General features: G+C 51.1%; 1 protein-coding gene across 6 annotated transcripts; it reads left to right on the top strand.

Annotated features, from left to right (window-relative positions):
* Nucleotides 1-6,417: 6,417 nt before the first annotated feature.
* On the top strand, nt 6,418-26,751 carry RDH11 (retinol dehydrogenase 11). 6 transcript variants are annotated; one of them, XM_008271832.5, is made up of 8 exons: nt 6,821-6,978; nt 11,062-11,180; nt 11,876-12,031; nt 13,824-13,928; nt 14,790-14,999; nt 18,652-18,841; nt 24,810-24,915; nt 24,990-26,751. In XM_008271832.5, the coding sequence occupies exons 1-7, from the start codon at nt 6,911-6,913 to the stop codon at nt 24,910-24,912; spliced, it is 951 nt and encodes a 316-aa protein (XP_008270054.3). In that variant the 5' UTR covers nt 6,821-6,910; the 3' UTR covers nt 24,913-24,915; nt 24,990-26,751. The 6 variants fall into 6 exon arrangements, with proteins under 6 accessions (XP_008270055.1, XP_089178265.1, XP_008270054.3 ...); XM_008271833.5 differs by lacking the exon at nt 6,821-6,978 and adding an exon at nt 6,418-6,559 and having other exon boundaries at nt 24,810-26,751; XM_002719562.6 differs by having other exon boundaries at nt 24,810-26,751.
* Nucleotides 26,752-27,640: the final 889 nt, after the last annotated feature.

Here is a 27,640-nt window from a genome sequence, read left to right as displayed (position 1 = left end):
CAGATACATGATTTTCAAATATTTTCTACTAGTCCGGTTTCTTTCCACTACATTCTGAAGAGCAGAACTTACTAATTTTACACTCTAGCTTATTGATATTCTCCTCTGCAGGCTCTTATTTTTGCATTGTAAGTACCTACTTTCTTGAGATAGTTTTTAAATGCACTGTATTGCATCACATTCTCCAGTTTGCCTAATGTGCCTCTCAATTCCAAGTCGTCTTTCTTGTCCGTAGATGGACACCTGGCGCAATGCTAAACTTTGTCAATAGATGGCGCTGGAGAGACACGACAGGAGAGTCTGCTCCATTCGGTTCTATTCCGGATTCTGCTCACCAGCGGAGCAGGCTACCGCGGATCCTCAGCTTCCGCTGCAAGCTGGGCTTCCCCACCACTAGGTTCCTGCAGTGCACAGAGCTTCTCCAATGCCTGGCTCCGTTCGCGAGCAGCTTCCCCGATACTGATTTTCAAAGGCAGGGTCTCTAGTGAGACGGCCTCTCCCTGTAGCAGCCTCCTCTGCCACCCTAACCATGGGTTTCCAGCAAGTTCCACCGAGGCAGGTCACAACTACTTCACAACTGACGCTGAGGGCCTCATCCTTGTGCCCTCTCCAGCAAGAGCTGGGCCTCAGCAAGACGTGCAAGGAGTCTTCCTTGGGAGCTCTGCCAAGTTCCAGATGGAGGTTCATATATATATATATATACACACATATACATATATAATTCTATTCTGTTCTGTTCTATTCTATTCTATTAATAGGCTATTGTGTTGTTCTTTTGTTTGTTTTTTTTTTTTTTTTACAGGCAGAGTGGATAGTGAGAGAGAGAGACAGAGAGAAAGGTCTTCCTTTGCCGTTGGTTCACCTTCCAATGGCCGCCTTGGCTGGTGTGCCGCGCTGATCCGATGGCAGGAGCCAGGTGCTTCTCCTGGTCTCCCATGGGGTGCAGGGCCCAAGCACTTGGGCCATCCTCCACTGCACTCCCTGGCCACAGCAGAGAGCTGGACTGGAAGAGGGGCAACCGGGACAGAATCCGGCGCCCCGACCGGGACTAGAACCTGGTGTGCCAGCGCCGCAAGGCGGAGGATTAGCCTAGTGAGCTGCGGCGCCAGCTGGTTGTTCTTTTTAAAAACCTGTTGCTGTCATCTTTCCTTATTTGTTTTTATTTGAAAAGCAGAGAGAGAGAGAGAGAGAGAGAGAGAGAGATCTTCCATCTCCTAGTTCATTCCCCAAATGGCCACAACAACAACCCAGGTTGGGCTAGGCCAAATCTGGAAGTGAGGAACCCCATCTGGGTCTCCCACATGGGTACAGGGAGCCAGGTACTTGAACTGTCACTGCTACCTCCCAGGATGTGCATAAACAGGAAGCTGGAACAGCCAGGACTTGAACCAGGCACTCTGATATAGGATCAGGCGTCTCGAGAGGCATGTTAATCATACCCCAAGCACTCCACCTCTGTCTGCTCCTTTATCTTCTTTAGCGTTCTCTTTTCTCTTTCCTAGCCCACAGGTTGATAAACCGTGGCCCACGGGCCAGATCCTGCCCTCTGCCTGTTTTCCTAAATAAAGTTTTATTGGAACCCAACCACACTCATTTGCTTATATTTCACCTCTGGAGGCTTCCATGCTATGAGCGCAGAGCTGAGTCATTGTAACAGAAGCATATGACCCCCACAGCCAAAGATACTTATTATTCTTTACAGAAGAAGTTTAGCAATTCCTGTGTGAGCGGCCCCTCATGAGGACAACACCCCGTGTTAATTAGTAGTTCTTTATATTAAATCTTCCCTATTCAGATTACTGTGAGGTCTCTCTCCTGAGGTGAACAGAGTCAGGTTCATCCCAACCCCCTATGGCCCCTTTTTCGCAGTCCATTTTCAGGTCCTCCTTCTTCTATTTTTTTTTTTTTTTTTTTTTGACAGGCAGAGTGGACAGTGAGAGAGAGAGAGAGAGAGAGAGAAAGGTCTTCCTTTGCCGTTGGTTCACCCTCCAATGGCCCCTGCAGCTGGCGCACTGTGGCCGGCGCACCGCGCTGATCCGAAGGCAGGAGCCAGGTGCTTCTCCTGGTCTCCCATGGGGTGCAGGGCCCAAGCACTTGGGCCATCCTCCACTGCACTCCCGGGCCACATCAGAGAGCTGGCCTGGAAGAGGGGCAACCGGGACAGAATCCGGTGCCCCGACCGGGACTAGAACCTGGTGTGCTGGCGCCGCTAGGCGGAGGATTAGCCTAGTGAGCCACAGCGCCGGCCTCTTCTGCCTATTTTACAGCATCAGTCCTCCTCAGACTCTTCCCTTTGCTTTCTGGAATGGTCTCTCTAAGCATCTACTTATCAGTGTTCAACTACTGGGCTTAACCAATGGCTTTTTGTTCTGTGGATAACTCCAATGTGTCAATAAACCACCTGAAGTTACATACAAAGTTCCTGTAGAGAAGCAAATGTGCATGTTTTGGAATAAGGTATTTTGCTTCATTGTTTTAACGATTTTTATTTATTTGAAAGTCAGAGTTACAAAGAGAGAGACAGAGATCTTCCATCCACTGGTTCACACTCCCCAAATGGCTGCAACAGTCTGGGCGGGAAACCAGGAGCCAAGAGTTTCATCTGGGTCTCCCCCACAGGTGCAGAGGCCCAAGCACTTGGGTCATCTTCAGCTGCTTTCCCAGGCACATTAGCAGGGAGCTGGATTGGAAATGGAAAAATTGGGGGCTGGCACCGCGGCTCACAAGGCTAATCCCCCCGCCTTGCAGCGCCAGCATACCTTCTGCATACCCTAACCCTAACCCTAACCCTAACCCTAACCCTAACCCTAATCCTAACCCTAACCCTAACCCTAGGGACAGCATCGGGGCGCCGGATGCTGTCCCGGTTGCCCCTCTTCCAGGCCAGCTCTCTGCTGTGGCCCGGGAGTGCAGTGGAGGATGGCCCAGGTGCTTGGGCCCTGCACCCCATGGGAGACCAGGATAAGTACCTGGCTCCTGCCATCGGATCAGCGCGGTGCACCAGCCGCAGCACGCCAGCCGTGGCAGCCATTGGAGGGTGAACCAACGGCAAAGGAAGACCTTTCTCTCTGTCTCTCTCTCTCACTGTCCACTCTGCCTGTCAAAAATAAAAATAAAAATAAAAAAAAAATTGGGATTTGAAGCAACGCCCATATGGGATGCCACGTCAGAGGTGGGTCCCTGCTTCATCTCTCTCTCTCTCTCTCTCTCTCTCTCTCTCTTTTTTAAGAATCATTTTTTATTTATTTGAAAGGCAGAGAGAGGTCTTCCATCTACTGGTTCACTCTCCAAATGGCCACAAGGGCCAGGTCTGGGCCTGATCAAAGTCAGGAGCCTGGAGCTTCTTCCAGGTCTCCCCCATGGGTGCAGGAGCCCAAGGACTTGGGTCATCTTCTGCTGCTTTCCCAGGTGCATTAACAGGGAACTGGATCGGAAGTAGCAGCTGGGTCTTGAATCAATGCCCATATGAAATGCTGGTGTCGCAGATGGAGGCTTAACCTACTACACCACAAAGCCAGCCCCTACTACATCTTTCTTTTTTTTTTTTTCTAGGATTTATTTATTTATTTGAAAGTCATAGTTACACAGAGAGAAAAGGAGAGGCAAAGAGGGAGAGAGAGAGAGAATGAGAGAGGCCTTTCATCCATTGGTTCCCTCCCCAATTGGCTGCAATGGCTGGAGCTGTGCCGATCCGAAGCTAGGAGCCCTGGGACTTGAGCCATCCTCCACTGCTTTCTCAGGCCATAGCAGAGAGCTGGATCAAAAGTGGAGCAGCCAGGACTCGAACCAGTGTCCATATGGGATGTCAGCACTGCAGGTGGCAGCTTTACTTGCTACGCCACAGTGCCAGCACCTACTTCATCTAAAAAAAAAAAAAAAAAATATATATATATATATATTGTATTAGAAAGCCAGAAAGAGGGGCCGGCGCCGTGGCTCACTTTGTTAATCCTCCACCTGCTGCACCAGCATCCCATATGGGTGCTGGGTTCTAGTCCCAGTTGCTCCTCTTCCAGTCCAGCCCTCTGCTGTGGCCCGGGAAGGCAGTGGAGGTTGGCCCAAGTGCTTGGGCCCCTGTACCCGCTTGGGAGACCGGGAAGAAACACCTGGCTCCTGGCTTTGGATTGGCGAAGCGCCAGCCGTGGTGGTCATTTCGGGGGTGAACCAACGGAAGGAAGACCTCTCTCTCTGTCTCTCTCTCACACTGTGTGTAACTCTGTCAAATAAATAAACAACATCAAAAAAATCTTTAAAAAAAAAAAGTCAGAAAGAGAGGGAGAGAGAGAAACCGATTGACAAACACCCAGCTCCCCGTGTGTTGGTTTACTCCCTAAATGCCTACAATGGCCAGGACTGGGTAAAGGCTGAGACTAGGAGCCAGGAATGCACTGCAGGTCTCCTACAGGGCTGCAGGAACCCACTTGGGCCATCACTGCTGCCTCCCAGGGTCCACATTAGCAGTTAGGAATCAAACAAGGCACTCTGATGTGGGACATGGGTGTCCCAATCACTAGGTTAAATGCCTTCTCCCTACGGCTTCATCCTTTGGCAATATGGCTTAGTAGTTAGGGCACAGACCCTGGTGACAGACAACCTGCCTAAGTCTGCCATTGTGACTGGACTAACTTGCTTAAGCTCACTGTGCCTAATAAAACAAGGGAAAAGCAGAATGCCTTCTTCACCCCACTGTCATGGTGATAAAGCGAGTTAAAATATGTAAAGCACTTGGACAGGATCTGGCACATAAAAAGCATTATACAGGGGTTGGTATCGTTACCATCTCTGGCTCTCACTCTTGCCCTTAGATCCCAGCTGTTGCTCTACCAAACCTGCCTTCTCTGCGCCCTCAAGGGGCTCTTTGCTCGGAGCACTCTTGCCTTGTGCGTTCCTTGTCCACTAATTTCTGAGCTTGCCCCTGGCCTCAGCTCAAATGCTGTTTTCTCTAAGAAGCCTATCCTGAACTCTGGACCGGGAGAGCCCTGCTGTAACTGCCAAAGCTTTCTGTTGCCCCTTTTTTTTTTTTTTTTTTTTTTTTGACAGACAGAGTTAGACAGTGAGAGAGAGAAAGAGAGTCAGAAAGGTCTTCTTTTCTGTTGGTTCACCCCCCAAATGGCTGCTACGGCCGGCGCGCTGCACCGATCTGAAGCCAGGAGCCAGGTGCTTTCTCCTGGTCTCCCATGCAGGTGCAGGGCCCAACCACCTGGGCCATCCTCCATTGCCTTCCTGGGCCACAGCAGAGAGCTGGACTGGAAGAGAAGCAACCCAGACAGAATCCGGCGCCCCAACCGGAACTAGAACCCTGGGTGCCGGTGCCGCAGGTGGAGGATTAGCCAAGTGCGCTGGCCTCTGTTGCCCCTCTTCATCATGATTACAGTGGTCTCTCATCTAAGATTTTCCCTGAGAGTCCAGAAGCTCTGGGGGGTGCAGAGGTAGTGTCCGCCTGGCTCCATACTGGACCCCAGAACTAGCACAGAGCCCAGTATACCATAGTAAAAGCAGAAACACTAGTCACACAACTAAGGAGAAAAACAGATGAAAGATGCTTATAAAGTTGTAAAATCCTGGAGCTGGTGCCATGGGGTAGCAGGTAAAGCCGCCGCCTACAGCACAGCCGTTCCATGTGGGCATCGGCTCGAGTCCCAGCTGCTCCACTTCCAATCCAGCTCCCTGATAATGTGCCTGGGAAAGCAGTGGAAGATGAAAACCCCTGCACCCACGTGGGAGACCCAGGAGAAGCTCCTGGCTTCTGGCTTCGGATCAGCCCAGCTCCAGCCATTGCAGCCATCTGGGGAGCGAACCAGTGGATGAAGACTTCTGTCTCTGCTTCTCCTTCTTTGTAACTCTGCCTTTCAAATAAATAAGTAAATCTTAAAAAAAAAAAAAAAGTTGTAAAATCCTATACAAAGTTCAAGTAACAATAATAAGAGTGTGACAAAATCTGATGGTTACCAGACAACCTAATGTTCAAACAGTAGGAAATTTTATTGTAAGAAGGAAACCCTAATTGCTGTAAAATATACTGGAACACGTGTCATTCAATCAAATGGAAAAGAGGTAGGCAAAAATAACCCCAACTCTTACAGTATATTTTCAGGGAATCACAGACAATATTTTGATAATACAGCCTCCACATTCACCCCCAGGTAAGAGGCCTCAGATGGGCAGGGGTCTGCTTGTTCCCAGAGAACATGTTCGTGGCTCTCGTTCAAGACAGGATTAAATACTTTGGCGAGCTGACAAAACCAACGGTGCCGATCTGAGCAAGGCATTGTTATCCTGGCACTTAGCATACAAGTGAGCCAAGCCATGAGGAAAACTGTAGTCGACCATCAATCAATCAGACACCAGCAACACGATGGCAGTGGCCATCGCAACTCAAAACAGCACAAAGTGAGTCCTGGGAATGTCTTCAGGGACCAAAGGTTGCTTCCTCTCTATTGGACCGAGGAATTCCTGCGGAGGAAAGGTCACCAACCGTCAGATTCCAACGGCTCCGCTGCGGTGCCATCGACCTTAGAACATTCCCCAAGATGCCAGTATTTCCAGCAGAAACGATGCGGTAACTGCCTGGTCACCATGGGGGAAACTGACCCGGGGACTGGACATGGGCCCCGGGGAGAGAGAGAACAGGGAAGATTTCACAAGACCCGCTGGTGGCCTGGGGCTGTGGGAGAGTTGGCTGGATGACTCCACAGCCCCCAGACCCTGGTCCGGAGCTTGGTCGGGCGCCATTCGCTTCTCACGAGGCTCTCCCCGGAGGCTGGCGGTCGCCGGCCAAGCCCGGGACTACATTTCCCAGAGGGCATCGCTCGGGGCCGTGGCTATTTGCATAGGGGCGTGGCCGGGCTGGGAAGCCATAGTCCGCGGCGCTCGCCAGGGCTTCAGCTTGCTGCAGCCGCTGCCGGCAGAGATGGTCGCGCTCCTGTTGCTGCTCCTCCTTGTCCCCTTGCTCCTGTTCTTGGCGGCGCCCCATATCAGGTCTGTGCGAATGCATCGCCTTCTCTTGCAAGATCTCGGAGGCACACGAATCTTCACAGACGCGCTTTCGTGTTTCAAAAGCAGGGAAAGGGAAAACTCCCCTGGGGGGCTCCAAGATGGCGAGGCCGGGAGTTGGGTGGGTTTGAGGCCAAGTGTAGCGATCCTGGATGCGAGGAAGGCGAGTCCAGGGACCCCAGGCCGTGGGAAGGGGCTGCAGCCCGAGGCATCCTGCTTTTGCTTCTCCCTGACCCCCCCCCCCTTTCTCCTTTAAATTCTTTTTTTTTCTAAAAATATATGTACCTGAGAGGCAGAGCTCTCCCATCCGCAGCTTCACTCCCCACCCAGATGCCGGCAGCAGCCAGGGCTGGGCCGAGCCGGAGCCAGGAGCTCCCTCGGGACTGGCACGTGGGTGGCAGGGACCCAAGCACACGAGCCATCGCCTGCTGCCTCCTGGCATCGGGTGGGAGCTGGACTCGGACCCAGGCACTCTGGCACAGGATGCGAGCGTCCTAACCGCGAGTTCAGGGTCCCACCCCCGTAGCCCCCTTTTGACATGTGAGCGCCCTCTACTTATAGCTCCCGGGAACCCCGTAGCAAGACTGCTTCAAATGCTGGGGTCTGCAGCTTTGCGAGTTTCAGACCCTGGAGTGGGTGGGATGCGGCTCCCGACACTGTGTTCCCCGCAACCCCCTGCGCCTTGACCCAGCCTCTTCTGGCTTCCGGCCTTTGGGGTTTCGAAGGGGCGGTCCCACTTCGTGCTGATGGATTTGCTTAGGCGCCGAGAAGGGGAGAAGTAAAGAGGGCAAGTGTGTGATGGTGAGCCGGGTCTGCCTTCCGCACTGGAGCCGGCGGGATCTGAGCTGCGCGCTGCACCGGGGAGGGGAACCGCGTGGGAGAGCCGGGGCTGGGGTGGGGTCTGCGGAGCAGGCGATAGATCAGCCCGAGGCTGCCCCCTGCTCGGCAGGCAATCAGCGGCCGCCTGCACAGCGGGCCGCCTGCTGGTTGGTGCTGAGTGAGTCACCAGGAGTGACGGTGCACCGGGAGGTGGGGTCACGGTTCACGTGGAGCCTGTAGCCAGGGTGGATCGTGGCTGGATCACGCTCTGTACTCCCTGGTACCCCCCCCCCCTTGAAGACTCACTACTTCCCTCCCTGGTACCCCCCCCCTTCCCAACTCCAGGCACACGCCGGTGCTCACCCTCAGATGAAAACCCCAACTTTTCTCTTTTCACCACGAAGCAAGCCCTCTTACCACGTGAGCTGAAGCTGAACCGAAAAGAACCGCAAAGAGTGCTCCTAACCCTGGGAGCCTTTTCGGAGAAAGATCCTATGCCAAGGGCTGTATCGTGGGAGCTGGGTCATGGGAGCTGGCCCCAGCTGGACTGTGCAGTTGAGTGTCTCCCTCTCCTTCCTGCTGGTCAAGGAGGAGGAGCCAAGCACAGGTCCCTCTATGTGGCCGTGGGTCCGGGAGCTCAAGCTGAGGGAAGTGAGACAGCCCTGGGAAGAGGGGTGTCGGTTTAGTTGATGGGCCCTGTGAGTTTGTTTGCGTCCTTGTGAGCCTGTTTGCATTAAGCAGATGGCTTCAGTGGCTAGCTGTGTGTACCATGAAATTTCAAGTTCGGTGAAAAAGACCTAAATGCCTTTTAAAAAGGCGTCTGGGGGCCAGCGCTGTGGCGTAGTGGATAAAGCCGCTGCCTGCAGTGCCGGCATCCCATATGGTCACTGGTTCAAATCTTGGCTGCTCCACTTCCGATCCAGCTCTCTGCTATGGCCTGAGAAAGCGATAGAAGAAGGCCCAATTCCTTGGGCCCTTGCACCCATGTGGGAGACCTGAAGAAGCTCCTGGCTTTGGATCGGCACAGATCCGGCCGTCGTGGCCATGTGGGGAGTGAACCAACAGATGGAAGACCTCTCTTGCTCTCTCTGCCTCTGCCTCTCTGCTTTTCAAATAAATAAAAAAAAATTTTTAAAGCATCTCCTGGTTAACAGCTTCTGGCCCAAATTTGCAGAGAAGAGAAAGGACAGTCTGTGGGCAGCTAATATGTTTGTGAGAATGTGTGTTAAGACTGCACAGGTTTCAAAACATGTTTGCACCAATAAATAAACCTTTTACTTCCACTTTCTCATGAAGTTTTTTAAACTTAGATTTTAAAACACGATTTTTTTTTTTTTTTAATTTTTGACAGGCAGAGTGGACAGTGAGAGAGAGAGACAGAGAGAAAGGTCTTCCTTTGCTGTTGGTTCACCCTCCAATGGCCGCCGCGGCTGGCGCGCTGTGACCGGTGCATCGGGCTGATCCAAAGCCAGGAGCCAGGTGCTTCCTCCTGGTCTCCCATGCAGGACTTGGGCCATCCTCCTCTGCACTCCCTGGCCACAGCAGAGAGCTGGCCTGGAAGAGGAGCAACCGGGACAGAATCCGGTGCCCCGACCGGGAATAGAACCTGGTGTGCCGGTGCCGCAAGGCGGAGGATTAGCCTATTGAGCTGCGGCGCCAGCCGATTCTTTTTTTTTTTTTTTTTTTTTAAGTTTTATTTGAAAGGCAGTGACAGGGCAAGACAGAGGGAGAGATCTTCCATCCTCTGGTTCCTTCCCAAACAGCCTCAACAGTCAGGGTTGTGCCAGGCTAAAGCCAGGAGCCAGGAGTTCCATCTGGGTCTCCCACGTGGGTGACAGGGGCCCGAGTACTTGGGCCATCAGCTGCTGCTTTGCCATGTGCATTAGCAGGGAGCTGGATCAGAAGCAGAGCGGCCGGGACTTGAACCAGCGCTGGGATGTGGGATTTTGACATCACAAGCGGCTGCTGACCTCGCTGCTCCCCGACACCAGCCCTCATGAAGTGTTAAGTCCCCACATATCTGCGTTCATTCGCTTGGAAAGGCAGTGTGGTAACTGGAGTGCTGAGGAACAAGGGCTAATTAGACGAACCAGGACTTGGATTCCAGTTCCCCTTATTTAACTCTTGTCTTCTTTTTAGAATATTTATTTGAGAGGCAGGGAGAAAGCTAGGCGCTTGGTTCACTCCCCAAATGCCTGCAGTGACAGAGGGGCCGAGGGTTAAGCTGGGAACCGGAACTCAGTGTAGGTCTCCCACATAGGTGGTGGGAGCCCAGTTTCCTAAGCTGTTACCGCTGTCTCCCAGGTGCACCTCAGCAGGAAGCTGGGCCCAGGAGCCAGACGCAGGCATCAGACCCAGGCACTCTGTTGTGGATGCTGACATCCTAACCGCTGGGCTAAACACTTGCTTCCCCTTTATCTATTTTTTAAGTGTGTGTGCATGAGTGTGTTGGGGAGAGGTGGTTCTGTATGTTTTGTCACAGATTTACAAACTTTCATAATTTCTTTTTTTAAGATTATTTATTTGAAAGGCAGAGTTAGAGAGGGGGAGAGACAGAGTGAGATCTCACATCTGCTGGGTCACTCCCCAAATGGCCGCAATGGCCGGAGCTGGGCTGATCAGATCCAAGAGCCAGGAGCTTCTTCCAAGTGTCCACCATGGGTGCAGGGGCCCAAGTACTGCTTTCCCAGGCCATAGCAGAGAGCTGGATTGGAAGAGGGGCAGCCAGGACCAGAACCAGCGCCCACATGGGATGGCAGCGCTGTAGGCGGCAGCTTCTCCTGCTACGCCACGGCGCTGGCCCCAAACTTTCATAATTTCACTCCGTGTGTTACGTTAGCATTTCTCAAGGCTCCTCATGCCGGTTGTGGGCAGATTGACTTTGCACAGGCCAGTTCTTTCTTGTTCTCAGCTGAGTCTTATGATTTCCTAAGCCAAAGTACCTTATGGGGAGCTCACACCGAAGTCAGGTGCCTGGATAATGAAATAGTCATCCAGTTTTGGTACAGCAAGGAGGGCCTCTAGGCATTGCCTTTGTAACAGAATATCAGTTTTGTCTTTGAGCAAGAGCAGAAAACTCTCCTCTCCTTTTAAAACTACTCTTTTTCAACTTGCATCCACTTAAACAAAGGACGACAGTGGGAGGAACTAAAGCAAACCCGGGCCTTGGGATCTGAAGACACAGGGAGTTACAGAAGGGCCCGGCTGAGCTGAGCAATGAAGAACTGATGAGCTCTCCTTTGTCTGCAGAAAAATGCTATCCAGTGGGGTGTGTACGTCAACTGTCCAGCTTCCCGGGAAGGTGGTGGTGGTCACCGGAGCTAACACAGGCATCGGCAAGGAGACAGCCAAGGAGCTGGCTCAAAGAGGCAAGTCGTGTGCTTCTGCCCCCCTCCTGCTACTGCCATTGTACCCCTCACAGGGACTGTTCTGTGTCTTCCCAGGCTTGGAATTCAAGAACGCTCCAAATGTCCCATTGATTTGCTAGTCTGAGCCCAGTCCAATGCTCTACATAACACTGTCACTTCACAGAGACGATTGATTTCTTTTTCTTCCCTGATTTGTCCATTTAGATCCCTCTAGTATAAAAGTAGGGGTTAAAAATTCTTCTTTTTTTTTTTTTTTTTTTTTTTTTTTTGACAGGCAGAGTGGACAGAGAGAGAGAGACAGAGAGAAAGGTCTTCCTTTGCCGTTGGTTCACCCTCCAATGGCCGCAGCCAGTACACCGCGCTGATCCGATGGCAGGAGCCAGGAGCCCAGGTGCTTTTCCTGGTCTCCCATGGGGTGCAGGGCCCAAGCACCTGGGCCATCCTCCACTGCACTCCCTGGCCACAGCAGAGAGCTGGCCTGGAAGAGGGGCAACAGGGACAGAATCCGGCGCCCCAACCGGGACTAGAACCCGGTGTGCTGGCGCCGCTAGGCGGAGGATTAGCCTAGTGAGCCGCGGCGCCGGCCAAAAATTCTTGTCTTTTAAGAAATCAGTAGAAAATAACGTTCACCACGAGCCTACGAGGAAAATCAAAAGCGGAGCTGACAGTGTTCTTTCTCGAATGTCGGTTGTCAGGAGCCCGCGTGTACATAGCTTGCCGGGATGTGCAGAAGGGGGAATTGGTGGCCAGAGAAATCCAGAGCAGCACAGGGAACCAACAGGTGCTGGTGCGGAAACTGGACCTGGCCGACACCAAGTCTATCCGGGCCTTTGCTGAGGACTTCTCGGCAGGTAAGTGTCGAGCCGGGGACTGTGCTGTGAGCCGTGATCGGCGTGGCAGGCCCACCTAAGAGGAAAACCCTGCTCTCCTACTACCAATACATACGGATGGTGAAAAAAATCCACCTGAGCACTTGGGAGACCTAGCTGAACCCACTGTGACCACGCGGGATGTGACTTTTGTCAAAGGCACACCCTCCGGAGGCAGAAGCAGAAAGGGAATTTGAAAAGCCCTTGCAGCGAGCAAAAGCCGACGCTGAAAATCTCGCGGGACAATCAGAACTCACTGTGGACATTTTCAGGTCCAGGGTCTTAAACGCCCATACAGGGATAGGAGGCGAGGCCACTGGGCCCTTGAGAGCTGGGTCTGTTTGTATCTGAGGCTCCTTGTGAGCTTGAGATTCACAAGGAACCCTCTGGTCCATGGTATAGTGGCCAAAAAATAAACCCTGGCTACCAGCTGAGGGACATGACATAGAAGCTTACAGGACACAGAGAGAGAAATAGTCATCGGCAAGAAATGAGACTTGTTTGTGCGTGTGCAAGAAGCTGGAATTGAAGTTGACACAAAAACCTGTAAAAGCACATTCATGCACACTCTGTAGGCACATCCCCTCAACAACCCGAGGATCTAGGCTTCCCAGGGCAAACAGCGTCCGCTGATGGGAACTTAATAAACCACAAGCCACATAAGGAAATGAACCATGAGAGAGAGTGCAACAGAGATGAAACCGGTATTTCTTTTGGGATCTGAATCCCAGTGGCGGGGGCCCACATAATACAGCCTTTTTGCTTTTTTTTTTTTTTTTTCCCCCTCTCTTGCCTTGGAATCTTTTTCTTGCAGCTTGGGAAGCCTTTCTGCTGGGAGAGGTAAACAAAACACTTCCCCAAAGCAGTCTGTAAGTAGCGCCAGGACTGGAAGGATTGCAAAGGCCACTCGGTAGTCGACAATGAGCTTTTGTAGTAAAAGTAGATGGGATTCAGCTTAAGTCTTACAGTGAGAAACACCACAGAATAAGGGTGAGGGAGAAGTGGAGGAAAGATGAAAGCCCAGCCTCTGCACTTTTTTAAAGATTTATTTTTTTTTATTTGAAAGGCAGAGTTACAGAGAGAGGAGGAGAGGCAGAGAGAGAGAGAGAGAGAGGGGTCTTCCATCTGCTGGTTCACTCCCCAGTTGGCCGCAATGGCCAGAGCTGAGCTGATCCAAAGACAGGAGCCAGGAGCTTTTTCCGGGTCTCCCATGCAGGTGCAGAGACCCAAGGACTTGGGCCATCTTCCACTGCCTTCTCAGGCCATAGCAGAGAGCTGGATCGGAAGTGGAGCAGCAGGTCTTGAACCAGTGCCCATATGGGATGCCATTGCTTCAGGCCAGGGTGTTAACCTGCTGTGCCACAGTGCTAGCCCCTGCACTTTTTAAAAAAAAAAGAATTATTTATTTGAAAGGCAAAGTTAGAGAGGAGGAAAGAAAGAGAATCTTTCATCTGCTGGTTCACTCCCCAACTGGCTGCAATGGCTGGGGCTGGGCCAGGCTGAAGCTAGGAGTCTGGAGCTTCTTCCAGAGCTCCAACATGGGTACAGGGGCCCAAGCACTTGGGCCATCATCCACTGCTTTCCCAGGCACATTAGCAGGGAGCTGGATTGGAAGTGGAGCAGCCGGGTTTCAAATCGTTGCCCATAGGGGATGCTGGCCTCACGGGCGGAGGCTTTACCTGCTATGCCACGGTGCTGACCTGGGTGAGGCAGGTTTCTAAGATGGGACAGCTGTGGCTGGCCATCTCCACGCTCTGTCTTCTCTTCCCTGCAGAAGAGAAGCACCTCCACATTTTGATCAACAATGCAGGAGTGATGATGTGTCCCTACTCCAAGACAGCAGACGGCTTTGAGATGCACATGGGCGTCAACCACTTGGGTAAGAAATCTGGCCCCATCACAAAGCTAGAGGGGCCTAAAGTTCTCCTTGGAAAAGTTAGAGTCACACTGGGACTTCTTTATGGTGTGATTGGACAGCAGGCCCCTAACAGACCATGGATGAATAGTAAGTAGTTTGGTTTTGCTGGAAAGCTAAGAAATAAATGAGGGCTGCCCCAGATTCTGCCCACTTTTTAACAGTGATTAGGTTCAGTTTACCTGGCAGCATGTTTTAAAAAAAACTATTTAAGAGGCAGAGAGAGAGAGAGAGAGACAGATTCCATTCACTGGTTCACTCTGCAAATGCCTGCATCAGCCAGGACTGTGCTGAGCCAAAGCCAAGAATTGGGAACTGAGTCCTATCTCTAATGTGGGTAGAGACCTGCCTAGTTGAACAGTCTCCTGCTGCTTCCCGTGATCTGTATTAACAGGAAGCTAGGATTGGAGACTGGAGTCTGGCATTGAACCGAAGCACTCTGATACGGGGTGCAGGCACCTGAACCAGCCAAATGCATTCTTGGGACATTTTGAACAGTCTTATTGGATTTGGCGCTGGCTTGCTTTTCTTAGTAATGATCCTGTGGCCAGTGAGAGGCCACGTGATGTTGACCAAAGCTGGAATAAGATAGGACTTCATACTCACACAGTCCAGAGCTGCCGCATATTACGGTGTCTCTCATGTCTTTGGCTGTTCCCATTTCCCCAAACCATCCCTGAACTTACTCCCAAGTCAACAATGAAAAGCTGAGTTCCTAGATGTTACTCCTGGTTCTCTGCCTCCCGGAGCCTAGCCCCGCTCATCAGTACTCCTGACACCCCCACACTGACCCCGAACTCTGTTAATTCTGGCTTTTCTCAACAGGTCACTTCCTCCTGACCCATCTGCTGTTAGCAAAGCTAAAGGAATCAGCCCCATCAAGGGTCATAAATGTGTCTTCCCTGGCACATCACCTGGGAAGGATCTACTTCCATAACCTGCAGGGCGAGAAGTTCTACAACGCGGGTCTGGCCTACTGCCACAGCAAGTTGGCCAACATTCTCTTCACCCGGGAGCTGGCCCGGAGGCTGAAAGGTGGGATTGCAGGGCACGAGCGTGGAGACTGGGGGGGGGGGGGGGGCGCTGAAAGCCGCGGGAGTGGAGGCAGGACCTGCCCCCGTGACTGTTAGTGGGTATGGTTTTAGTGAGGTGGTTTTAGGAGGTGGCCAACTGGGGACAGGCACTGGTGGCTGCGTGACCTGCAGCAGGTTGCTTAGCTTTCAAGGCTTACATCCTCCTACTAGGGTGCTTCAAAGGTTCACAGAGAATGGAGTGAGAAGATGTGTTGCTTTGGTGATATCTGTAATGCAGGGTTTTCTTAATGCACATTTCCCAAGGTCTTTTTGAAGATCCCCTCATAGATACAAATCCCCCCCTTTTTTGAAACAGTAAACTTTTACTTTTCCATGAATTCTTATATATAAAACTAGACTATCTGAAGGGTTATTGTCATAATTAATTTAGGCCTTGCATGCAACACAGGGTTGTTTTTTTGTTTTTTAGGTTTTTTTTGTTTGTTTTTTTTTTTTACTCCTAGTAAGACTGAGTGGAAGGGAGGAGGGAGACCCTGGAATGGCACCATCACAGGCATTAGCCTAAAACTCCGGACCCACGTGGGTGGCTAAGCAGTAGCAAAGGGCTGAATAGAGGGAAATGTATGCTTGAGAAGGGAGTCTCCTGTCAGAAATGGAGGGCCTTAGCACGGCCTCCTCTGGATTTCCAATTAAGAGAAAGGAAATCAAGGCTGGGCAGTGCTTAGGACGGGAGCCAAGCAAAATTCATGGTTAAGGAATCAGGCACAGGAGAGCCACTGTTGGAAAAAGGCCTCCGGGCCACACAGGCAGCTGCAAGATGAGGAAGGAAGGAAGCTGGTGGTCCGGGCCATGGCATCTTGTGTCTGGCCGGAGCAGACAGCCGTCGCTGAGGGATGAAGCCCATCCCGCAGGTGATCAGGGAACGAGGGCCATCTGGAGGTGGAAAGGTGGGCCCAGCTGTGAGAAGCAGATCCAAGCAGGCTGTACACGAGGGAGGTAGCTCACTTGGTTGTGAGGACCAGGTGCGAGATAGCCATGGTGCCGGGAAAGAACCCAGGCATGGTGGAGACTCGTGCAGTTCCCCAGCAGGCCACGTGGTCAGCGCCCATGCCATTCCGTGCACCAGATGGCGAGCAGGACAGGTACGCTCGGTCCCTGGACTTGTTCACTCTAACTAGCAAGTCATGTTTTTAAGTGTCACATGTAAAACCAGTCCAGTAATACATGAACAAGTCTCACTGTAGAAAGCACGAATAGTGTGGAAGCAGAGTGAAAGGTGAACCTCCCCCCCTTCATTTCTTCCTGTTTCTCCCTTTCTTCTTCTTTCCGCACCATCAGCAACTTCTTGTGCCCCTTTCCACTCGTTTCATGCATTTCCATGTGTGCATCACACAGAGGAACTGAAATTCCAGCTTTTCCATGTAGCACAAACAGAATCAGCCTTTCGGTACTGCACAGTAAGGGGTTGCTTAGTGTATGTATCCGTTTCCTTAGCAACTCTAGATTGTCTCCTGTCTGTTGTTGCTGGCTAACTGGAAGTGTGATAAGTGCTATCAAGGAGAAGGACAAGGAACTATAATGGATGTTCTGCAGAGAGAGGGAGGGCTTTCCACGTGGACCCTGGGTCTGCATTACTGTGGGTCATCCAGGGCAGGGGTCAAGTAGATGGCCCGACACCATTCAAGCCCCCAGTTCTTTTTGGTTGTGAAATCCACAAAGACCTGGGAGTTTTGGTTTTTCACAAGCTCCGCACCACAACTAAGGCAGCATAACCTTCCCTTAGCTGGGGGATTAGATGATGGAGGCTCTAGGTGTATGTTTCCTGTTAGCTTTCTGAGATCAGAAACAGTTTGAAACATTTCTGGCACCAAGGTTTCAGTAAAGGGTGGCCTACCTGAAATAGCGGGTCTCAAAGCGGCACCTCGCATTCACCACACACCTCTTGCCATTCTAAGTTCTTTTACAAAAGTGAGCCCATTTAACCCTCAGAACAACTCTTATGATTATCCTCATTTTATTTTTTTAATTTAGTTTTTATTTACTTGAAAGGCAGAGACAGACAGAAGACTTCCATTTGTTGTTCACTGCCCAGATGCCTACAGTAGCTGGGGTTAGACTGGGCTGAAGCCAGGAGCCCAGATCTCAGTCTGGGTCTCCTGTGTGTGTTAGGCACCCAAATACTTCAGCCATCACTTGCTGCCTCCCAGGGTACTCCTTAGCAGAAGGTTGGAATTGGGGGCGTAGTCGGGATTTGAACTCAGGCATTGCAGCAGGGGGTGCTGGCATCCCCACTGATGGCTTCATTGCTGTGTCAAACGTCCACTCTTGACTGTCCTCATCTTTGAGCTGAGTCACAAAAACAGGAGCTTGTCCAGGCTTACACAGCTGACAAGTGAAACTGGGACTTGACAGAGTGTATATAGTGCGCCATGAGAGCCCAGCATTTAAAGTTTGGGTAGAGAGGCAGGCGTTTGGTGCAGCCCTTAAATCTCTGGTTGACAGCACCCCATATCTGAGAGCCTGGTTTGAGCCCTGGCTGTAGGACCCCAAAAGCGGTGTCCTCTTGTGACGACCCCAGAAACACAGACTCCAGACCAGACGATGCAATAGAGCAGGAGGTAATTTTATTTCATTTGCGCAAATGGGCCCCCTACTGCTGCAAGCAGCAAGCAAGTGAGAGGAGCCCCGAGCAGCTATCTCACACAGCTTTTAAAGGGCAAAACCACAAAATTAACATATTATAGGCTGGCGTAAGTTCATTGGATAATTTTCAGTAGCGGGCCTTGTATGGCAGTCTAAAAGTGGTAATGTCGGTGGAAAAGTACTAGGTCAAAGGGATACATTAGGGGAGGGGGTCTCCAGGAGAGAGGAATAGGTTGCTACGTGCCTTGCAGCTTTCTTTGTTAACCTTGAGCAAGCGTAGGGAAGGGGCTTATCTACAAGGCAGGTGTTCTGTGTATCTCTGGTTAGTAGCTGACTGCTTTCTCTGTGAACCGGTTTACTCCCCATTTCCCAAGGCCGTCTCTGGAACGGTTTGTCTCAGGAGCCCCATTTTTTTTTTTTTTTTATGGTGGCTCTTGGCTCCTTTCACTGGCTACCCCAGTTCCAGTCCGGCTTCCTGTGATGCACACCCTGGATAAACAGCTGGTGATGGTCCAAGTACTTGGGTTCCTGCAGCCCATGTGGGAGACCCAGATGGAGTTCTGGGCTCCTGGCCTTGGCCTGGCCCAGACCTGGCTGCTGCAGGCATGTGAACCAGCGAATGGAAGACCTCTGTCTGTCCGACTGCCTTTCAAATTAGATGAAAATAAATAAAATTTTTTTAATTTAAAACTTGGGTAAATAATAATGGACTGTCTGGGAAATAGACAAAGCAGCCAGAAAGGTTAGGAAAACCAGGAGAGGGGTGGGGTCCTGGAAGCCAGTAGAAAAGAAGCCTCTAAAGCGACAGCGGCCAGCTGTGTAACGTGCCCCTGAGAGGCTGGCCCCCGGCTCTGCTGCTTTGTAACAGCCCCTGAGAGCAGTGCTGCCACGGGCAGGGGTCCACATGTGGGGTCACCGCTCTATTCACATCGTTGTTCTGATTGGCTGTTCAGCAAAACATCAAGGCATGTCCTCCCCTCTCCCTGCCCCCCCACCCCATCCCACCCCAGGCTCTGGCGTGACGGCGTATTCTGTGCACCCTGGCACGGTCAACTCGGAGCTGATTCGGCACTCGGCTCTCATGAGATGGATGTGGCGGCTTTTCTCCTTCTTCATCAAGACTCCCCAGCAGGGGGCGCAGACCAGCCTGTACTGCGCCTTGACCGAAGGGCTGGAGAGTCTCAGTGGGAACCATTTCAGGTAGGGGCGTTTTTGTTTCCGAAGAGGGGATGTTGTGGCCCGGGGGAAATCATCTGGATCTGTCTGGTATAAGAGTACCTTGCCTACTAGAGCTTTGTCTCTGACGCTAGGATTTTTATTTTTGCATTGATGTGGAAGAATTGTGCCTGTTTGTGGGGTGCAGGGTGATATTTTGCAACATACACACAATGTGTAATGGACAAATCAGGGCCATTAGCTCAGCCATCTCCCCAGGCGCGTGTAGGCTTGTTGTTGGGAGCAAAGCCCTCTCTCGTAGCTATTTTGAAACATACAGTAAGTTGTAATTCACTATACTGACCCTATGGTGCTGTTGGAGACTAGAATTTATTCCTCCCATCCAAATGCAGTTGTGTGCCTTGTGATACGGCCTCTGCCTGTCTCCCTCCTCACCGACCTCAGCCTCTGCATGCGTGAGGTCAACATCTTTACCTTCGAGAAAGGAGTGAGGACACGCAGTGCTGTCTTTCTGTGCCTTGAGTATTTCACTTAGCATTATGTCCCCCAGGTTTCCCTGTGTTGCCACGAATGGCTGACTAGGGCTCCATTGTGTATATTATGCAATGTTTTCTCTGTCCACTCACCCATTTAAGGACACTGAGGTTAGCTCCTTATCTTGGCTGCTATGAATAATACTGCAGAAACATGAGGGTGCAGGTGTCTCCAACATGCTTCCTTCCCCTTGGACGTGAGCCCAGTGGTGGAATCACTGGGAGCGGAACTGATCCACTCACCCATTCACGTTTTTGTGATAACTAAGGTTGGATTCTCTCATGTCATCTTTTTTTTTTTTTTTTTTTTTAGATTTATTTATTTATTTCAGAGGTAGAGTTACAGAGAGAGAGGGAGAGAGGTCTTCCATCCGCTGGTTCACTCCCCTCAATGGTCAGAGCTGGGCTGATCAGGAGCCAGGAGCTTCTTTCTGGTTTCCCACGTGGGTGCAGGGACCCAAGTGCTTGAGCCATCCTCTGCTGCTTTCCCAGGCCATAGCAGGGAGCTGGATTGGTAGTGGAACAGCCAGGACACAAACTGGAGCCCAAATGGGGTGCCAGTGCTGCAGGCGGAGGCTTAACCTCCTACACACAGAACCAGCCCCTCATGTCGTCTTTTTATACTGATAATTTCACTTCCTGGTGTTTTTTTTTTTTGTCAGTCTAGCTTTCTTTATTCCTTTCTGGATTCTTAGCTCTATTTTTTTTATATTAAAAAGAGTTTGAATCTCTATTTTTTTCTTGTCTTCAAGATTGAAATGTTACATATGCATTTCATGTTTTGTATAAGTAAAGACTTAAAATCATTTTATTAAGATTTATTTATTTGAGGGGCCGGCGCTGTGGCACAGCAGGTTAAAGCCCTGGCCTGAAGCGCCGGCATCCCATATGGGCGCCGGTTCTAGTCCCGGCTGCTCTACTTCCCATCCAGTCTGCTGTGGCCTGGAAAAGCAGCAGAGGATGGTCCAAGTCCTTGGGCCTCTGCACCTGCATTGGAGACCTGGAGGAAGCTCCTGGCTCCTGGCTTCAGATCGGCACAGCTCCGGCTGTTGAGGCCATCTGGGGAGTGAACCAGCGGATGGAAGACTTCTCTCTCTCTCTCTCTGCCTCTCTGTAACTCTGTCTTTCAAATAAATAAAATAAATCTTAAAAAAAAAAGATTTATTTATTTGAAAGGCAGAGTTGCACAGAGAAAGAGTGAAATCTCCCATCTACTGGTTCACTTCCCAGATGGCAGCAATGGCTGAGGCTTCACCAGGCTGAAGCCAAGAGCCTGGAACTCCATCTGGGTCTCCCACATGGGTGCAGGGGCCCAGGGACTTGGGCCATCCCCTGCTGCTTTCCCAGGCGCATTAGCAGGGAGCTGGATTGGAAGCAGAGTGGCTGAGACTCAAACCAGCACTCACTTGGGATGTTGATGTTGCAGGTGGCAGCCTAACCCACTACACCACAGCACCAGCCCCTTAAAACGTTTTTAAATGTTTATTTTCCTGTACTTGAAAAGCAGATTGACGGGTGGGGTGGCAGGGGTAGGAAGGGAAAGATCATCCATCCACTGGTTCACTACCCAAATGCCCACAACAGCTAGGGCTGGGCCAAGCCAAAGCCAGGAGCCAGAAGCTCCACCTGTGTCTCCCACATGAGTAGCAGGGATCCAAGCACTTGAGCTGTCACCTGCTGCTCCCCAGGAGGCATTAGTTTCCTTTTTTCTTTTTTCTTTTTGACAGGCAGAGTGGACAGTGAGAGAGAGACAGAGAGAAAGGTCTTCCTTTTGCCGTTGGTTCACCCTCCAATGGCCGCCGCGGCCGGCGTCTGCGGCCGGCGCACCACGCTGATCCGATGGCAGGAGCCAGGTGCTTATCCTGGTCTCCCATGGGGTGCAGGGCCCAAGCACTTGGGCCATCCTCCACTGTACTCTGGGCCACAGCAGAGAGCTGGCCTGGAAGAGGGGCAACCGGGACAGAATCCAGCACCCCGATCGGGACTAGAACCCGGTGTGCCGGTGCCGCAAGGCGGAGGATTAGATTATTGAGCCGCGGCGCCAGCTGCATTAGTTTCCTAAAGCTGGATCAGAAGTAGAGCAGCAGCCAGGGGGCTGGCATTGTGGTCCAGCAAGTCAAGCCATTGCCTGTGATGCCGGCATCCCATATGAGCGCTGGTTTAAGTCCCAGCTGCTCCATTTCTGATCCAGCTTCCCGATACTGTGCCTGGGAAGGCAGTGGATGATGGCCCAAGTGCCATCTCACCACATGGGAGACCCAGATGAAGCTTCTGGCTCCTGGCTTTGGCCTGGTCCAGCCCTGGCCATTGCGGCCATTTCGGGGGGTAAACCAACAGACAACAGATGGAAGATCTCTATCTGTCCTTCTCTCTCTGTTACTCTGCCTTTCCAATAAATAAATTAGTATCTTTCAAAAAAAAAAAAAAAAGGAAGAAGTGGAACAGCAGGCCTCAAACTGCCACTCCGATGTGAGATGCAGGTGTCACAAACAGTAGCTTGACCCACTGTACCACCCACAAGACTTCAAACCTCTTATTGTGAAGAAAATGTCAAATGATCCAACCTCAGCCACCGTGTCCAGTCCTGCCCCATCCCTATACCCCACACCCTCTCATATTTTTCTTGTATTTCAAAGCAAAGCCCATACGTCACATAAAATCAAAATTTTACCATGTTTTGACTTCTACCTTGAAGATGTTATTGAAATGACCTGAAGTCTTGGAGGAAGGGCTGTAACTGCCTTGGGATTGGCAAGTCTGGTGTGGAAGACCTATCCTGGCAGACTTACGGCGAAGCCACAGTTGTTTAGATAAAAATCATGGTTTGAGAGAGGCCCTGAAGAGGCAGACATTGTATCCCTGGCTCATCACTCATTGAGGGGAGGGGAGGAATTTGGTAACCTGGGTTTCAGGCCTGAGTCACCAGGAGGTTGATGATGACCTCAACTGAGACAGCAGACGCAGGAAAATAATGTGGCTTAGGTGATTCCAAAGTAGTGGGGATGGCTTCTGGGTAACCTAAGAAGAAAATGTACCAAAATTTGGTTAGAAGGGTGCCTGCAGGTCCAAAGGGATGTTAGATTGGATTGGCCAGTCGGCTGACTCTGGCACTTTTCCTGGAGTGAGTGCCAGCTGTCTTTGGTCTTTTTTTGCTGCTTCACTCCCCAAATACCTGCAACCACCAGGGCTGGACCAGGCCAAACCAGGAGCCTGGAACCCAACCTGGATGTCCCATGTGGGTGGAAGGAACCCACGTACTTGAGCCCTTACATGCTGTCTCCCAGCGTGTTCATGGGCAGGAAGCTGGAGCAGAAGTCGAGGAGCTGGGACTTGAACCCAGGCATTCCCGGATGGCATGTGGGCATCTCAAGTGGCATCTCCACCGTATGGCAAACATCTGCCCGGTTTAGTTTGGTTTTCTTGCTTACTGTCCACTCTCCAAGGGCGATGCGTTGGCTCCCCTTCCTTCCTATCCCTTTGCCTCCCCTCTCTTGGCCAAGGGAAGACACACACCTGATTAACAGTCTCATGAAACTACATCCAGGGAGAAAACACAATTCTGCAGGACACCAAGGGTAACAGTGTCTTAATGGACATAGTGTTAGGAGTTTGCTTTATATGGTTAATTAAGACTTGTCCAGTCTCCTTTTGCCTTCAGAATTTGCTTAAAATATCCAGGGCACAGCTTCCTTGAAATAGTGTATTTTTGTTTGTTTGTTTGTTTGTTTTGACAGGCAGAGTGGACAGTGAGAGAGAGAGACAGAGAGAAAGGTCTTCCTTTGCCGTTGGTTTACCCTCCAATGGCCGCCGCGGCTGGCGCACCGTGCTGATCCGAAGGCAGGAGCCAGGTGCTTCTCCTGGTCTCCCATGCGGGTGCAGGGCCCAAGTACTTGGGCCATCCTCCACTGTACTCCCGGGCCACAGCAGAGAGCTGGCCTGGAAGAGGGGCAACCGGGACAGAATCCAGTGCCCCGACCGGGACTAGAACCCAGTATGCCGGCGCCACAAGGCAGAGGATTAGCCTAGTGAGCCGCAGCGCCGGCCAAAATAGTGTATGTTTAAAAATGGCTTCTCACATGACTTTCAAAGACTGTGATCCACTCAATTATTAAAAAAAGAAAAAGTCTTCATTGAATACCTACTGTGTGCTAGATACAGAAAAGTAAAGCATGAGTCAGAGAATTTCTGAGTGGTGTGGAGTTAGGATAGCCCTCCCACATTTAGTATTTGAATTACAACAATGAAGCAGGGGCACATGAAACACCTTGCTATGGTTTGGCTGCATCTCCCAAGGTTCATGTGTTGGAAACTTAATGCCCACACAGTGTTGCAGCTGAGACAGGTGAGTAGGTGACGAGGGCAGCCTCATAAATGGATTCATGCCGTTATTTCAGGAGGGGGTTCCTTATACAAGAATGAGTTGGGGCTGCCAGTATTGTGGCCTAGTGGATTGAGCTGCCCCTTGTGATGCTGGTATCCCCATCAGAAAGCTGGTTTGAGTCCCAGCCTCTCCACTTCTGATCCAACTCCCTGCTAATGCACCTGGGAAAGCAGCAGAAGCTGGCCCAGGTACTTGAGTGCCTGCTACCATGTGGGAGACCAGAATGGAGTTCCTGGCTCCTGGCTTTGCCCTGGCCCAGCCCTGGCTGTTGTGGCCATTTGGGGAGAGAACCAGCAAATGCACGATTTCTCTGTCTCTTGCTCTTTCTCTGTTGTTCTGCCTTTCAAATAAATAAATAGAGGGTATTGGGGAACGAATTGGGCCCTTCTCTCTCTTTCTGTGGCCCACGTGATGCCTTCTGCCGTGTGATGATGAAGCAAGAAGGCCCTCACCAGATGCTGGCCCCTGTATCTCGGGCTTCCCGGCCTCCATAAGCGTGGACCAGTAAATTCCTTCTGTTCCTTATAAATTGCCCAGTCTGTGGTACTGTTACGGTAGCACAAAAGGGACTAAGACACATGTGGTACCTTGTTACCACATCTTTTCTATTACATTTAGCGCCTTTGGCTTATGACGCCAGCTTATCAATATGAGTTTAAACTGTTATGAGTGCAGATAGTCCAGAACTAATTGGTGTTTTCTTTCTACTCCAAGCATTTGTGTGGCCAATGCAGAATCTCAGTTAACATGACACTCTCCAAGGCTAAGCAGAATGGACCTTTTGGACTTGCACAGGTGTCGGCAGATGTTGACATTGGAGTTCAGTACATACAGGCACATCTCAGACACACTGCAGGTCTAAGGAGGCGTCTGTTTTCTCTGGGGTAAAGATAGGAGAAGGAAGGCCCAAGACAAGCAGTGGCCCTGTGCAGCCCTGGAGGCCCTGGGACCCCGGGGTTTCTGTTTTTTTTTGTTTGTTTGTTTGTTTGTTTTGTTTTTCTGTCGTATCTCTTATTCCCAGCTGAGAGCAGACTCTCTTCTTCACCCTCTGCTTCACGCCTCTCTGTTTCCCTTGCAGCGACTGCCATCTGGCATGGGTCTCTGCCCAGGCTCGAAACGAGACGATAGGAAGGCGGCTGTGGGATGTCAGCTGTGACCTGCTGGGCCTCCCCACGGACTGACAGGTAGGGCATTTGGACCCAAAAGAAGACTGCGGGCGACTGTGCAGTACTCCCTGCCAAAATGATTCTCCTTCAAGGTGACCAAGGGCTTGAACACGGAGAGAACAAAGCTTTTCCAGCCTTCCCTGCTTGGTGTCCGGTTACACCCCATCCACTGCCGCATTTGCCTAAACACCTTTCATGGCCTGGACTGGCTCGACTAGCAGAGTTGCTGGCTGTATCACAGGACGTGAGGACCCTTACGTGACCTGCACTGGAGCTGCTCCTACCCCGGGGAAGCTAAGCTACTTGTTTTTTTACCCTGCTCACTCACAACGTCCTTCCTCCCATTCCAACCAATCCCCGCGCAGAGAGGGCCACGCCAAAGCCTCTGCCCAACACCATGGCCGCAGTGCCGTGTGCAGAGTGCGGCTTGTCCCTCCTCTTGTCACCTGTCAGGGCGCCAGCATCTGGATTCTTGGAGGACTGTGGCACGACCTTGTCTGTGACAGCCCAAAGCCTGTGCCATTAGAGGACCCTTCCCCGTCTGGACTGCAGAGGGGCTTCCTCTGCTAAGACGTGTATGGGGCTTGGGACGGCAGAAATAAAAAAAAAAAAAAATCCAGCTCAAGCTCATTTTCCTGCTGTTTCTCAAATCAGTTCAGAGGCAATGAACTCTGAGAAGGCAGGCCACTTCCAAGGCTGCTGCAGGCCCACAGAGGCCTCCCTTTCGTGCCGTAGTTTCTCTTAGAAGACCAGACAAAGAAAGGACAGGCTTTTCTGGGCACTGTCATTGTGTGTATCTTTTGCATGTTTCCTTGTGTTTTTACCTAATTGGTAGTGTTTGCAGGAAATTCAAACTGCCACAAAGGAATAGCATGAAAGCAGGTAAATGATCAGGGATGGAGCAAACCAGTCTTTGATGTCAGTGGATGGAGCCGCAGAGGGAGGCAGACTCCGTGCTCACAGATGTTGGTGACCACTCACCAAGAAGCGCATGCCCTGTGGGGAGGACATCCCCAAACCCGCATCTAGGGAATAATGCATGAAATGCAGGGGTCGGGTAAGGACTGAAATGAATGGAAGGCAGACAGAATTGAGGTGAGCACCGGAGCTGGCAGGACTGATGAGGCACTGTGTTAAAGACACCAGTCCATCAGTGTGGTATCTTAAAGCCTCCAACTGGTAATTCCAGCCGGTCTAACAGCCTTCCAGGGCATTTCCTTATGGTATCTGGACAAGATTTAAATGATTATGTGCTTACATCCTGTGGGTACCAGTTCACGTCCCAGCTGCTCCACTTCCAATCCAGCTCCCTGCTATGGCCCGGGAGAGCAGCGGAGGATGGTCCTAGTGCTTGGACCTCTGTACCCATGTGGGAAACCTGGAGGAGGCTGCTGGCTCCTAGCTTTGGCCTGGCTCAGCCCTGGCCATTGGGGCCATTTGGGGAGTGAACCAGTGGATGGAAGACCTCTCTCTCTTTCTCTCTCTCTGTATCTCTGCCTTTCAAATAAATAAATATTTTTTAGAATAATACTGCTCAAGGAAGTCTAAAGAATTGGTGACATTGCCATCTCCTGTTTGCAGTATGTTATTCTAACAGAGTTTGTGATTTTCTTGGACTGAGAATTTTAACTTTGGTAGGGCAGAGTCCTAAGACTACCGTCTTCACTTCTGTCTGTAAGTAAATATAAATCTTCGGTTGCACTTGTTTTGACCGCTAAACTTGTAAATATTTAGAAATGGTCATTTTATAGGAAAATTGGCAAACTTTTGATAATACGGTAGAACAGATGAATTAATATTTTACTTAATTTATATTGAACATGCAATAACAAATAAAAATCTTTTTCAGTTGTTTGTCATGTTTTTACTTATGAGAATAAAAACCGTAAGAATTAAGCACAAGCTCACTTATAGTCGAAAGAAGACAACACTTCGTCGTTACAGCTTGGCAGTTATTTCTCACGTTAAGGGCCGTTTAGCCCGGAGTTGAGCTGTAATGCTACAATCTGCAGATGACAGTAACCTGGATTGTGTGCTGACTTGACGCCTCGCGCCCATTGCCTGCTTTGCCGACACAGCTGGAGGTCACTTTGTCCTCGTGTTCTGACCGCGGCATGCTGTTGATCTCTGCGCTGTAGCACAGTGCGCTGCCACCGCCACCCTCAGCTCTTGTCATCTCCGTGCTGGGTGTCACCTCCACGCACTGAGAGCTCAGCACTGTTAAAATCAAGCCTCAAATCTACTAGAAATAAGGGCCCGGGAGACACAAGTCACCAACATTATCCTCTCAGCATTCGCGGGCATTAAAATGTGCGTGCGTTTAAACTGGGCTCCCAGGCAAGCGAGAGCGAAGCGTGAAATCAGCGCCAAGGGGCACCTGTGCGCATGCAGTGCAGGAGAGGGCTTTGTCCACCTAGTGGTGGACCAGCTGAGGAAGCCCCGCCATCGGTGGCCCCTAGTTCATGTGCCCAATGAACTAGGCGAGCCCAGCCTAGAGACCAAGAACGCACACTTTGGGGTCCACTGCCCGGGGTTTCATGACCCTAGCCACCTGACATCCCAGTCCGAGGGCAGGCAGGACCCCGGCCCCGCTGTCTTTCCCAGGCTGAAAGCTAACACCTGATGAGGACACTAATTGTGGAAGCCGGGGTAGCACAGCAACGTGCAGACCCCATATCCAATAGATACCAAACCGCTGCGCAACTGGGCAGGAGGAGACGCCAGCTGAAGCAACACGTGACGC

The sequence above is a fragment of the Oryctolagus cuniculus genome, chromosome 20, assembly GCF_051225735.1.
Source record: "Oryctolagus cuniculus isolate XC-2025 breed Fujian yellow rabbit chromosome 20, ASM5122573v1, whole genome shotgun sequence".
NCBI classification, from domain to species: domain Eukaryota; kingdom Metazoa; phylum Chordata; class Mammalia; order Lagomorpha; family Leporidae; genus Oryctolagus; species Oryctolagus cuniculus.
This window is presented reverse-complemented; position numbering and strand designations above follow the sequence as displayed.